A 13,724-nucleotide genomic window follows, 5' to 3' on the forward strand; every position below is an offset into this window, starting at 1 on the left:
GCACATGCTATGGCAGTTGCATAATGCGCATTCCTATGGGCTGATCTTTGCCACACCTTCGAGGACTCATCAGGCACAAACTTTGGCTTGTCGTACAATGGTCACTCCTCTGCTGCCCCATGATGGCCATACTATGGCTGGATTTATAATGCCCATTTCAGTGGGATGCTGCCTACTGCTCATGGGTGGATTCCTAAAAGGACGTACCATGGCTGGTTGCATTAAGCCCATCCCTAGGAGTTACTTCCCTGCTGCTCCTGTGTCGACCCTTGAGCATATAAGACGTGTGATACAAGAGTGAAGGATAGCAGCGGTCACTTCAAGCACTTTGCTATGATTATATTTATTGTGGTGTAAACTGTATGGAACATAGCACTCATAAATGTTGAGAGAGAGGTGTATCTGCAAAGACCAGCAAGTCTCTTCCCTAATCTTTCGCCTAAACCCATGTGTAGGTGCAACTGCAATACAATTTAAGCAGTCTCCACAAAAACATTACCCACATAGGCACAAGTGCTTTCACACACTTCTATCCATCCATACACTACCATCAAATAAATAAATATCCCAACTCTGACTCGTGCTACAGTACCATCCAACACATTTGTGAAAACTGAATCCTCTGAATAGCTTGGCAGTTTCAAAGGAAAAATACGCAGTAAACGTAATCAAAGCATGTTGAAAATAGGCACATCGATTTAAAAAAAAAAGAAAATACTTTCCTACGATTGACTGTAACATTTGTAGAAGTGCAACAGAATGCTACCAAATGGCTTAACTACTCTGAAGTTAGGACTATCAATGAGGAGCCTTTAAAAGAGAAACGTTGATGTCACCAACTTTGCTTTAAATCTGGCCCACAATGGTCAATTCTTTCAATGAACAGAGCAGAATTGATAAGCTTAAGGTGCGTAATAAATCAAATCTATCAAATCAATAGGATCTATTTTCCCATTTAATTGTAAGTAGTCAATAGTTAGATCAATTAACTTATAGTCAATCGACTGCATAATGCAAACTGTAGTTGACCGTTCTGGACAGTGTGGTACGTGTTAGGAAGCAGCAGTGCAAAACAATGTTAACTATCAAACCATTCTGGCAGGATATTGGGTTGTATTCATTGTTATGACGTCTAACTGTAATTGCCAACTTTAGGTCTTGACACCTCCCAGGAGGTATTGAACAATGTCTGCTTCTGCCAGACTGTCAGGAGATTTGAGCATGTTTCAACCTAATTTACTGATCCTGTGACACTGATTTATATGGTGCATAAACTAGATGGGAAGCAACGTAGAAACGCACAAGAGGGTTGCGAACGCCTGGAATTGATTTAGCCAGACAGAAAGGGTAGGGTACAGGAGGTGTACGCGTGGGTGGCTGATCTGCTGGGGTCTCTATTGATGTTCGATGAGCTAATCATTTAAGTAGTATATGTATTTATGTATGTATGTTTATGTATGTTGCTATTTAGATCGTAGAAACCTAGCTGGCCCTTTCAGGACAGTCACTTTGCAAGTCCACAGAAGCATATTATATGTTCTTAACAGTTCCAAGGGTGCATACACTTACCGCTACAATTCGCGACTCCAGCTGTTCCACGGATTCTGGCTCCTTGTTCTGTACAGTGGCACTAATCATTTGTTTCTTCATGATGCTGTATGTGTGCAATGCCTTCTGATGCTTGTGCAGAACACCCTTTTCATGTCTCTCACATAGGTCCTTTGATCAGCAGTAAGTGAAACCAAGACAGAAAGGGAGTCTTAATGCACAAATCATTAAAGAATCATCCACATGGCTCATCACACACAGCACACACCATATCCCATAAAACAGTAACAATATTGCAGTTTGCAGCTACATAACCCCCTTTCTGAAAAGATTTTTAAAAAACAAAAATATTTAAAACGAGAAATTCTAAAAACAAAAATATAATAAAAATCATACACCTACATGAAGGCAATATTTTATTTTTTTCATTGTGCAGGGCAAATGTATACAATTTGTATCATATACCCCTTTTAAAAGAAACAAAAATGAAATTGTTTCCATTGGTGGCAGCCTCACACAGAACAAAAAGTGCACTAACATCTTAAGCAGCCATGGAACCTACACAATCCCAGCATTCAGTGCAGTGCTAGGCATTCAATTCATATGGACAGACTAAATACTTCTCCATTCCAATACCACCTTCTAGGAGGAGGGTGGATTGTTTATTACGTTAATGAAAATAACCAGGATAAAGGACCGCTGTCACAGATAAATAATGTTCCCGTTCCTACTATAGGGTCGTCCTTAATATTCATTACATGTGGAAAGAAGACCATGCCCATCCCTCCCTAAAGGAGGTGTTAGTGGAAGAAGCAAAAGAAAACCTTCCTCTATGGCGAGAGTACCTGAGATATATGAATTTCAAGTAGGCAGAGGTGTTTTAGTGGCAGACTTGTAGCTGAGATTGTGAACGAAATAGTACCTTTACTACTCAGACTGCAATTCTGACCTCTTGACTGAGGGCCTGATTTAGATCTTGGAGGTACTTCCGCTGCCCTGCCACGGCGTCAGTCCTAAGTACTACATCAAGCTGATGGTGGTCCGCCCGCCATATTTAGATATTGCAGCAACAGACAGGAGACAGCCGCAGCTGTGGTCTTCTCTGCTGGGTAACAGTACTCCATCGCCAACATGCCCACGGTTTTCCGCCATGCAGATTTAGATGTTCCCCTTGTGTTGGTGTCCTGACAGAGTGAGGCCATGGTGGTGTGGAGACAGGTAAGTACAAATGATCAGCTCAATGCACATATATGTTGTGAATCTGTCAATATGTATATGTAGGTAATGTGTAGTGCACATATTTTGACATGTAGCATTGCACACCAACATACACACACAATTGAATGTACACCCACTCCCACCACAAGGGCATACCTCAGATCCCGGCGACAACGGGGTGGCTAAGCATCATGGTCAAGTAGTAGAACAGGACAGACCTGGGCAATGGCTTTCAAGACGGAATCGGTGGTGGGACCGTGAAAAAAGGTGGGGTTTCACCTCTTCCATTCCGCCAACTCTTGCTTGGAGGTTTCTCGCCAAAAGTTGCCTCAAAAGAAAGGCACATCGTAATCGGGACAGCGGGAATCTCGGCAGGACTACATCCAACAGCAGCTTCTGCCTCGGACGCCGTCAACGCGAGAGAAAGATTCTGGCAGAGGCGGCGGGACTGCGGCGGTATTCCCTCCAGTGAACAGCCAACATCTAAATCGAGCGAGTGAACCACCAAGGTAGCAAGCGACAAAATCGCTAAAAAAGCGACAGAGGGACCAGTCTCACCAATCAAGCCTTGATTCATTACAACAAACAAATAACCTTTTTTGGGCTATTTAGGGACTAATAACTTTGAGTATTTTAATGGCACTTTTTTTCAATAACAAGTCATCTTAACCCTTCAATGGCACATGGAAAACTAGTATAAGCTTTATAAGTCAATAACAGCTCTTTGGATTGGATGGTTCTCCCTGCACTTAAACCATGGCCCGTATTTTTTCTCCACTGCAAGGGAACTCGGAGAATATCTATTAAAAAGAAAAAGCCCTGTAACAAGTTGTAAGGAATAATTTATGATGAAAGTAGAATTTAAGCAGAATTGTGCATAAAAGATGTTCATAGGCAACCATGAATCAACTGTCCAATGAATAACTAGTTGCATTTTTTTCCCAAAGAGGTTAGTCAATAAAATGTTAGGATTGCCGATCAAAAAGTCTGATCATAGAGAAGTATGCCAGAACTGATACTTCCCAGAGCTACTGCAGGATATCAGATATTGCCCTGAGCTCGAGAAAAGGGCAAGTTTAAGATCAAAACACAAATATTTATATCTGTGGTGGGAAGTGATCCCAATTACAAAATGAAAACCTTAATCTGAAAGACACAGGCATCCAGGTGTGTTCATATATATTTAACATTATACATGTCAGAGAATGCTCTTAGCCTGCAGTGCTTGTGACATGTTTAACACTGGTAGAGTTCGACCTAAAGAACAGGTTAAACGAAGCCAACAAGAAACATGCATTTGCAAAGTCAGTAATTTCGATGTTTATATGGATACTGCAAAAATGCACATAGACCAATATATAGTCCAATGTGTAGACCAATGGACATTGATGAGCACAACACAAACTCACTGGAATTCGAAGTCTGAAAGGAAAATGCTACTTACTCAGTATGCATGTAGAGCTGTAGATTCACATGCTCTGCATAGTCTGCCATCTAGTGTTGGGTCTGGATGTTTGCACTTTGTTTTTCTTTGAAGAAGTCTTTTCCAGTCACGAAGTAGGTGACTCCTCCTTTCGGTGATAGTCGCATGGGCATCAACTCCATTGTTAGATTGATTTCCCGCAGAGGGTGAGGATGGAGTTAGTAAGAGTAGAATAGAGATGTCCATGCGTATGCATGTAAGTAAGATAGTACATGTACAGGTACACGGGGAGGTGGGTGGGCGCATGTGAATCTACATATCTACATGCTAAGAACAGATGCATACTCAGTAAGTAGCATTTTCCATTCGAGGCATGTGAGCTGTAGATCACATGCTTTTCATAGACTATACAGCAGTTATCTCCCAAAGCGGTGGTTCACCTGTAGCTGTCGCAGTTGTTTGAAAAAGTGTACGTAGAACTGCCTGGCCTACATTAGCTTTTTGTCTGGCTAACACATCCACATAATAGTGTTTTGTAAATGTGTGTGGTGTAGACCATGTTGCAGCTCTACATATGTCAGATATGGGAATGTTTCCTAAAAAAGCCATAGGTGCCCCTAGTTTGCGAGTAGTGTGCGCTCTTGGGGGAATTGGTAAAGTTCTCTTTGCTTTTGCATAGCATGTTTGAATGCATTGACTATCCACCTGGCAATGCCTGATTTAGAAATGGGATTGCCTTTGTGTGGTGGAGCATAAGCAACAAAGAGTTCTTTAGTTTTTCGAAAAGGATTTGTTCTTTCTATGTAATAGAGTAAAGCTCGTTTAACATCTAAGGTGTGTAGAGCTCGTTCTGCCACTGAATCTGCTTGAGGAAAGAACACAGGCAACTCAACAGATCGGTTGATGTGGAAGGCAGAAACTACTTTGGGTACACAATGTAGGGTTAGTACAAAGAACCACTTTCCTGTGGTGTATTTGTAAAAATAGTTCTTCTATGGTTAGTGCCTGAAGCTTACCCACTCTCCTCAGTGATGTAATAGCAACGAGGAAAGCAAATTTCCAAGTGAGAAACTGCAGTTCACATATATCCAATGGTTCAAAAGGTGGACCCATTAGTCTGGTGGGGACAATATTAAGATTCCACTCTGGGGCTGATGGAAGTCTTGGTGGAATGCCTCTTTTAAGTCCCTCCATAAACGCCTTGATAACAGGTATTCTGAAGAGACATATTGTCTATTTTGAAGGTATTCAGTTATTTCAGCGAGATGTAAGCGTATAGATGTATATGTTAGATTTGAGCGCTGCAAATGCAGTAAATAACAAATGATACTTTGAACTGAAGCATCCAGAGGGTTAATGTGGTTGTTGTTACAATAAATAACAAACTGCTTCCATTTAGCTGCATAGCAAGCTCTTGTAGTTGGTCTTCTGGCTTCATTAATGATATTCATACAGTCTGGTGGAAGATTCAGATGACCAAACTCTACTTTTTTAGGTGCCAGATCGCAAGGTTGAGAGGTTTGGGATCTGGATGCCTTATCTCTCCATGGCTCTGTGTTAGGAGACTGGGTGTGAGATGCAGTTTTTGATAAGGAACTACTGAGAGTTCCAACACGGTAGTGAACCAGGGTTGACGGTCCCATGTGGGAGCTACCAGGATTAGTGTGAGGGATGTTTGTCTGAGCTTCCAAACCACTAGTGGAATGAGTGGAGAGGCAGAAATGCATAAGCAAATATCCCTGACCAGTTTATCCATGGAGCACTGCTTTTGGATGATGGGTGTGGATTCCTGGAGGCGAGGTTTGGGCATTTAGCGTTTTGGTATGTGGCGAACAGATCTATGTCTGGGAAACCCCACACCTGGAAGAACGGGAGGAGAACTTGAGGAGGGAGTTCCCACCCGTGGATCTGTTGTGTTTGTCTGCTGAGCAGATCTGCGATCTGGTTGTTGACTCCTGGTAGGTGTTCCCGCTAGGAGATACATCTTGTGATGAATGGCCCCCCTCCAAATGGCTTGTGCAAGGTGTGACAGTTGGAGAGAGTGTGTTTCCCCCTGTTTCTGTATGTAATACATGGCTGTCATGTTATCTGTGCGTATCAGGACAACTTTGCCTACTAGGTTAGTCTGGAAGGCTTTGAGAGTTAGAAAGACTGCTAGCAGCTCTAGATGATTTATGTGGAGTTGTTTTTGCTTTTGACTCCACAATCCCTGAATTGTGTGAGTTTGGAGATGAGCTCCCCAACCAATGAGCGATGCATCTGCTGTTAGCACTGTCTGTATAACTGGGTCGACGAAATGCTGCCCATTGGAAAGGTTCTGTGGATTCCACCACTGCAGAGAGAGATGAGTGCAGCCGTCCACCAACACTAGATCTGCCAATTGACCCTGAGATTGATTCCACTGACGTGCAAAACATTCCTGAAGGGGACGCATTTGAAGTCTTGCATTGGGAACTATCATGATGCAAGATGCCATCGTTCCCAGTAGGTGCATGAATGCCCGAGCGGGTAATGAGTGGTTGGGCTGAAACTTGGTAATTAGAGCCTGAATATTGTGGATTCTGGCTGGGTTGGGACAAACTAGAGCTTTTTGTGTATCTAGAGTGGCTCCTAAGTACGTTTGCTTATTGGAGGGTTGGAGATGAGATTTTAACAGATTTACTGTGAATCCCAGGTCGTGCAGCAAGTGGACTGTTCTGTGAGTGTGCTGTAGGCCCGTTGTGAGAGTACTGGCTTTCATGAGCCAGTCGTCTAAGTATGGGAAGACATGAATATGTTGTCTTCGCAGATGTGTTGAGACTACTACCAGGCATTTGGTGAATACTCTGGAAGTAGTGGTGACTCCGAATGGGAGTACTTTGAACTGATAATGTTGTCCCCCTACCACAAACCAGAGGAATTTGCGATGAGCGTGATGTATTGGAATATGGAAGTATGCGTGCTTTAAGTCTAGAGTAGAACAGAAAGTCACCTTGCTGAAGAAGTGGGAGCACTTGTTGGAGTGTTACCATGGGAAAATTCTCCGATTGAATATTGAGGCTTAGGTCTCTGAGGTCTAATATAGGCCTGAAATATTCGTCCTTTTTGGTTATGAGAAAGTATATGGAGTATACCCCATGCCCTTGATATTGTAATGGGACAGGCTTCACAGCTCCTTTTTGCAGTAGAGAGTGTACTTCTTGTTTGAGAAGCTCCAGATGTTCTGGTGACATTTTGTGTGTTCACAGAGGAATGTATGGGGAATTGTCGGAAAGCTCCAGGCAATAACCAGATTGGATAATATCTAAGGAGCCATCTGTCTGAAGTTATTGTATTCCATACGGGAAGGCATTGAGAGACGTCCCCCGACAGGTGTGGGATGATATGGGGAAGAGGAGGCAAGTCACTGTGTAGAAAAGTGTAAATTCTATGTTAGCATAAGGGGCAGCATTTCTACTGTTGCGTCCATTTAGTTTCTGTTGTATTCATTTTATTCTCTGCTGCTTGCCTTTTCACCCAGCCTGTGTCCTCAATTTTAAGCTGACCTCTCTGACATGGTCAATCTGGTGTATGTGCTGGAGGACTGCAGCTGCCAGTGCACCTGGTCTCAGATCTTATCAAATGATTGCTTATTGCCTGCCATAAACATTCTTACTCCCCCCTCCTCATCTGCTGACCACCTGGTCACCCATCTGCCCTTATTTGCCTATAGCTATTTCCGTGCTTAAACTTGTTTCTTCCAGTTTTCCTTCCCATGCGATTACACTGCAACAACAGTATATAAGGATGATGGTTTTTGTATTCAAGGTACTTTCTCACACAACACTTTAGGGTGTTGATCGGACGCGGACCCGCTAATGAGTGTTTAATAAACTTGGTTTGTTTCACTTCACTCCAGTGCCAATCTCTCTTTTGTTAGTCTTTGGACGCGCGGACGAGAGGGTGACCCTGCACCAGTGTTCCCTTACGGGGGTACATTTCCACAAATGTTTGTTTGCTGCATGGGAAGCACATGTGTGTTACCTTTGCCCCTTCCCTTGCCATTATTACATCGAAATCCTCCTCTAAAGTAACCTCTGGCAGAGGATGGGATGGCTGATTGTTGCCCTTGTAGGAAGATGAGGTATCTGTGGATATATTTTTTGAGCCCCCTCTGTAAAAGGAGTGGCGAAAGGAACCCCTACCAGATGGGGACTTCCAAGCTCCCATGGATTTTGCAACCTCCGTGTCCTTTTTCATTTTTTAGGTTTCGCCTGCCGAAGGCTGCGCTCTGCGCAGCTTTTCGGCGCAGGCGAAATCTATTGTTAACTATATCGGCTTCAGGAACGTCCCCCGGCTCCCATTGGCTAGCTCCATAAATGGAGGCTAGCCATTGGGAGCCGGATCTGTCCGTCAAAGCCGGACCAGATTCGGGGGCGTTCCCGCGATTTTTTCGCTCTCCGCCCCTCTGTGCGCATCATGTTGGCAGTGGACGTGTTGTTTATTTTTTCTGTCAGGCCGTGTTTTCTCATTCCGCCAAAGATGGCGCCGGGGCCCGTCGACCACTGTTTCCCCTGCTCAATGCTCAGGTAAGCAGCATTTTTTTTAAATTGTGTTTTTATCCCGTTCCCCCCTCCCGCTCTCCGTGTGCCCGTTCCCGCCCCTGCCCCCCCCTCTGTGTGCCCGTTCCCGCACCACTTTCAAATGCTTTCTCTGGATCTTTTCTCTGCTGACGACTACGTGCTCTCCCAGAGAGGCCTAAAGAACTCCTCCTTTTAACCCCCCTCCTCTTTTTCTGCATGTAGGACTTTTAGTGCCTAGACGCCCTCGGGTGGACGGGCTGGTTTATAAATAACGTACTTTTATTTGTTTGCGGTTCTTGCCTGTAAAGCGCCGCACCCTCGCACGTCACGCTGTGTCCCTGGGTGGGGGGGGCTGTCTTTGGTGCTCTTCACTCCATAGCTGTGTGCACCAGTATGGTATGCTTATCTCACACCCAGGTTCCAGAGTATTTTCAACAGACAGCATTTCGGTGGGGGTTGAATTAATGCCCCTCTCCTGATCTCTTCAGGCATCCGGTGCTCCGGGCCCACCGTGCAGCGCTGCCCCCCACCCACCCTTAGCAGGGTGCACCTGCGCTACAGTAATGACATAATTTGTCGAGCGCCATGAAACGGGTCTCACGGTGCGGTTTGTAGTGCATAAACGGAAGGAGAGCAGTCGTTACTCTTTAATTCCCCTTGGATGTTTGACTGTCTCCGGATCTAGTTGGTGTAGATTACCCCGCCCCCCCCTTTCTCAGGCTGAGGTATGTGTCTTGCCCAGACTTGTCCTCGGTGCCGTTCACGGCACATGCTGAACTGAACCCATCCCCGCCTCGAAGCGCTGTGCACTTCTAGTGCTTCCACTTGCAAGGCTTTCAACCTGTACCCGTTCCGCAGGGGCGGGATCCCTCCGGCCGCCCTTGTAAATATGCGTGCCAAAGCCTGGTGCCTTAAGCTGGCAGACACCGGCGCCCTGTGCCATCTCCCCTCCCGCCCTCTCCCCCGGGACTGCAGCCCCGCACATGAACCTGCCCGCCTCGCGCCTGTCTGTGGTTCCACCCCCGGGGCTCCGAGCTGACGTGGATGCAGAGTCCCTCCCCACCTCCCCCCTCTCGGGGCTGCACGTGGCAAATATTCAAGGAGTCTAAAACTGGAGCACCGGGGATAGAGAGGCGAGTATGTGTGCACAGCATGTGTGATGGAAGTAGGACGGCGGGGAGGGGGGCCCGGCGGCATGTGTACGCAGCATGCATGGACGCAGGACTGCAGAGAGAGGAGGGGGGCTGAGCATGGGTGCACAGTATGTATGGAAGCAGGACTGCAGAGAGGAGGAGGGGGAGGTGAGGATAGGTGCACAGTATGTATGGAAGCAGGACTGCAGAGAGGAGGGGGGCTGAGCATGGGTGCACAGTATGTATGGAAGCAGGACTGCAGAGAGGAGGGGGGTGAGCATGGGTGCACAGTATGTATGGAAGCAGGACTGCAGAGAGAGGAGGGGGTGAGCATGGGTGCACAGTATGTATGGAAGCAGGACTGCAGAGAGGAGGAGGGGGAGGTGAGGATAGGTGCACAGTATGTATGGAAGCAGGACTGCAGAGAGGAGGGGGGCTGAGCATGGGTGCACAGTATGTATGGAAGCAGGACTGCAGAGAGAGGAGGGGGCTGAGCATGGGTGCACAGTATGTATGGAAGCAGGGCTGCAGAGAGAGGAGGGGAGGGGCTGAGCATGGGTGCACAGTATGTATGGAAGCAGGACTGCACAGAGGAGGAGGGGGAGGTGAGGATAGGTGCACAGTATGTATGGAAGCAGGACTGCAGAGAGGAGGGGGGCTGAGCATGGGTGCACAGTATGTATGGAAGCAGGACTGCAGAGAGAGGAGGGGGGTGAGCATGGGTGCACAGTATGTATGGAAGCAGGACTGCAGAGAGAGGAGGGGGGTGAGCATGGGTGCACAGTATGTATGGAAGCAGGACTGCAGAGAGGAGGGGGGGAGCATGGGTGCACAGTATGTATGGAAGCAGGACTGCAGAGAGAGGAGGGGGGCTGAGCATGGGTGCACAGTATGTATGGAAGCAGGACTGCAGAGAGAGGAGGGGAGGGGCTGAGCATGGGTGCACAGTATGTATGGAAGCAGGACTGCAGAGAGGAGGAGGGGGAGGTGAGGATAGGTGCACAGTATGTATGGAAGCAGGACTGCAGAGAGGAGGGGGGCTGAGCATGGGTGCACAGTATGTATGGAAGCAGGACTGCAGAGAGAGGAGGGGGGTGAGCATGGGTGCACAGTATGTATGGAAGCAGGACTGCAGAGAGAGGAGGAGGGGGTGAGCATGGGTGCACAGTATGTATGGAAGCAGGACTGCAGAGAGGAGGGGGGGAGCATGGGTGCACAGTATGTATGGAAGCAGGACTGCAGAGAGAGGAGGGGGGTGAGCATGGGTGCACAGTATGTATGGAAGCAGGACTGCAGAGAGAGGAGGGGGGCTGAGCATGGGTGCACAGTATGTATGGAAGCAGGACTGCAGAGAGGAGGGGTTTAGATATCTGTTTTTAAAGCAAACTCCCTCCGAACAGTTTGAGTAAATTAGATTTTTATCCAGAAATAGCCAGAAAGGATACAACAGCTAGCAAGTATTCAAATGTTTCTCATATTTCTCATGTGGTTGGTGACATGAGGGAAGTTAAGACAATGACCATGTTTGGTCCACTGGTAACTGTTGTGACCGGGGCTTTAGTTTTTTTGGCACTGCTAGTAGGGGAACATGAGGTTACGGTTCTGGGTTAAGGTTTGGAAGCTGTTCATTTGATGGAGTGGTAAATGGACAGTAGATAGTATGGACAGACTAGCAGCTCTTGGACTCTATGCCACAGTTCAATGAGCAAGTCATCTGAGCTCACAGAAACTATGTAACTGAAGAGCCAGCTGATATTTGGATAATTACTTTTACATATATATATATATATATATGGCTCTGGGTGTGTGTGTGTGTGGGGGGCTCTGGGTGTGTTTGTGTGTGGGGGGGGGGACTCTGGGTGTGTGTGTGTGTGGGGGGAGGCTCTGGGTGTGTGTGTGTGGTAGTAATTGCTGTCTGCTGAGCTCGTCCGTAGGGTACAATAGGTCTCACATTTGCGAGAGATTAAGCTAATGGCAATGTAAATGACAATGCCATTTATTTATCTGTTTTCAAAACCAACACATAAATACAAATGTTGTCATTTACAATGCCAATAGCTCTAACTTTTCCAAAGGCGAAACCATTGCATTGTAAATGCTTGTTCTAAAGAGGTATCCACCACGGAAACAAAAAAGTGTTCTGTGTCAAAGGGTAGGTTTTAAATGGAAGACTGGACTTCAGGTTTGAACCCTGAAATCCTCCGCCAGGGGTGACGTCTTAGAAGAACACTAGTATTCACAGCGCGAACTGCTGTGTCAGCTATGTCTAAAGCAGACCTAATGGTAGTGTTGGAAATTAGTTTTCCTTCCTGAATTAACTCATGTGCCTTTTGTTTATGTTCGTCTGGCAAGAACTGGAGCAATTGTTCCAATTTGTCATAGTGAGCACTGTCGTATCTTGCTAAGAGAGCCTGTGTGTTGGCAATACGCTAGTGATTGGCTGCCTGCGCTGCTACTCTTTTGCCAGAGGCATCTATAAGCTTGGACTCCTTGTCAGGAGGAGGGGCATCTCCTGTTTGAGAGTTTGCTCTTTTGCGAGCATTGGAAAAGACTAGAGTCTAATGGAACTTGGCCTTTAATGTAGACAGGGTCCATAGGCGCAGGTTTGTATTTTTTATCTACCCGTGGTGTTAGTATCTTTGCACACTGGGTCCTTAAAAATATCATCTGTGTGCTTAAACATGTCCTTAAGCATGGGGAGTTGCTCTTCGAGAAGAACTAAGTGTCTCAAAAAGAACATTCTCTTCAAGAGGCTCCTTGTGAAGCTGAACCCCGTGATATTGAACAGCCCTGTTAATTAATTCTATGTATTGTCGTCAGGTGGAGAAGGTTTTGTAAGGTATAGATCAGTGTCAGTGTTAGGATCTGTATTGTAATCATCCCATGCATCAGGGCTATTGTCATGTGGTGCGTCCTCATCCCCGTCCCCGTCATCCTGGTGATCCGGTGACTGTGGTTGGGGTGAATTTGTCAGAGTAATGAGTAAATTAGGGTCAAGTGGAGAAGGGGGGTCAAGAGGAGGAAGAGAAGGATTAGTACAAACATTTTACTTTTTAAGGGGAATGTGGTAAGCTTCCTCCATCTCTGGTTTCTGTTTAGCTGGCAATTTTACATGAATATGACCAGTTTTAGGGTTAATGATATGTTCTTTCTGTTTAGGGTCCATGTTGGAAGGCGGGAAGTCTAAACAAGGCTTCTTCGATTGGGGAGGAGCTGGTTTGTCTTTCGGTGCCGGTGTTTTCGGAGCCAAAGTTTTCTGCGCCGAGGTTTTAGGTTCTGAAGATTTAGGTTTCGGTATCGAAGGGATATAAACGACGACGTGTTTGGATTTCGGCACCGAAGATTTTGGTTTGGTGCCCGAATGGGGCCCACTCGGTCCCGAGCCAGAAGGTTTTGATTGGTGTGTTCGTGCCGAGCCCAAAGGCGGGGCGGGGCGTTGGAAACATGTTCTCGGTGCCGACCTAGGCCTGAAAGCACAGGAAGGACAGGAGCCTTTTTCTAGGCATGAGTTAGGGCACGGGGGGTATCAGTACTCACAATACGCTGACCCTGCGGAACGTCTTCTTCCATGTCGGAGTCATCTTTGGACAGGGAAATGTGTTCCTCCTCTTCCTCTGCTCCTTGTGCATAGAAGATTTTGTGTTCGGAATCTTCTCCAAAGAGACTGGGAGAGGACCCGCCTTGTTGGCACATCTCGTGACGTCGAGCCCGACGATCATGGAGCGTCTTCTTCGATCGAAAAGACCAGCAACCCTCGCAGTCTTTTTTTATTTTATTTATTTTTATTAGATATACGACTTGAGAGCATAATTTGACATACATTTGTACATGTAATCTCTTATTGACTTTCGATATTACATA

General features: G+C 46.3%; 1 protein-coding gene across 3 annotated transcripts in view; it reads right to left on the minus strand.

Moving 5' to 3' along the window:
* SNX8 (sorting nexin 8) overlaps window positions 1–13,724 on the minus strand; it is a 213,016-nt gene that overhangs the window by 7,138 nt on the left and 192,154 nt on the right. For all 3 annotated transcript variants that reach the window (XM_078664973.1, XM_078664975.1, XM_078664974.1), the window contains exon 9: window positions 1,570–1,719. In XM_078664973.1, coding sequence (XP_078521099.1) covers window positions 1,570–1,719 — 150 coding nt within the window. The remainder of the gene's footprint in view (window positions 1–1,569; window positions 1,720–13,724) is intronic.

This window comes from Lissotriton helveticus, chromosome 10 (genome assembly GCF_964261635.1).
Source record: "Lissotriton helveticus chromosome 10, aLisHel1.1, whole genome shotgun sequence".
Classification (NCBI taxonomy): domain Eukaryota; kingdom Metazoa; phylum Chordata; class Amphibia; order Caudata; family Salamandridae; genus Lissotriton; species Lissotriton helveticus.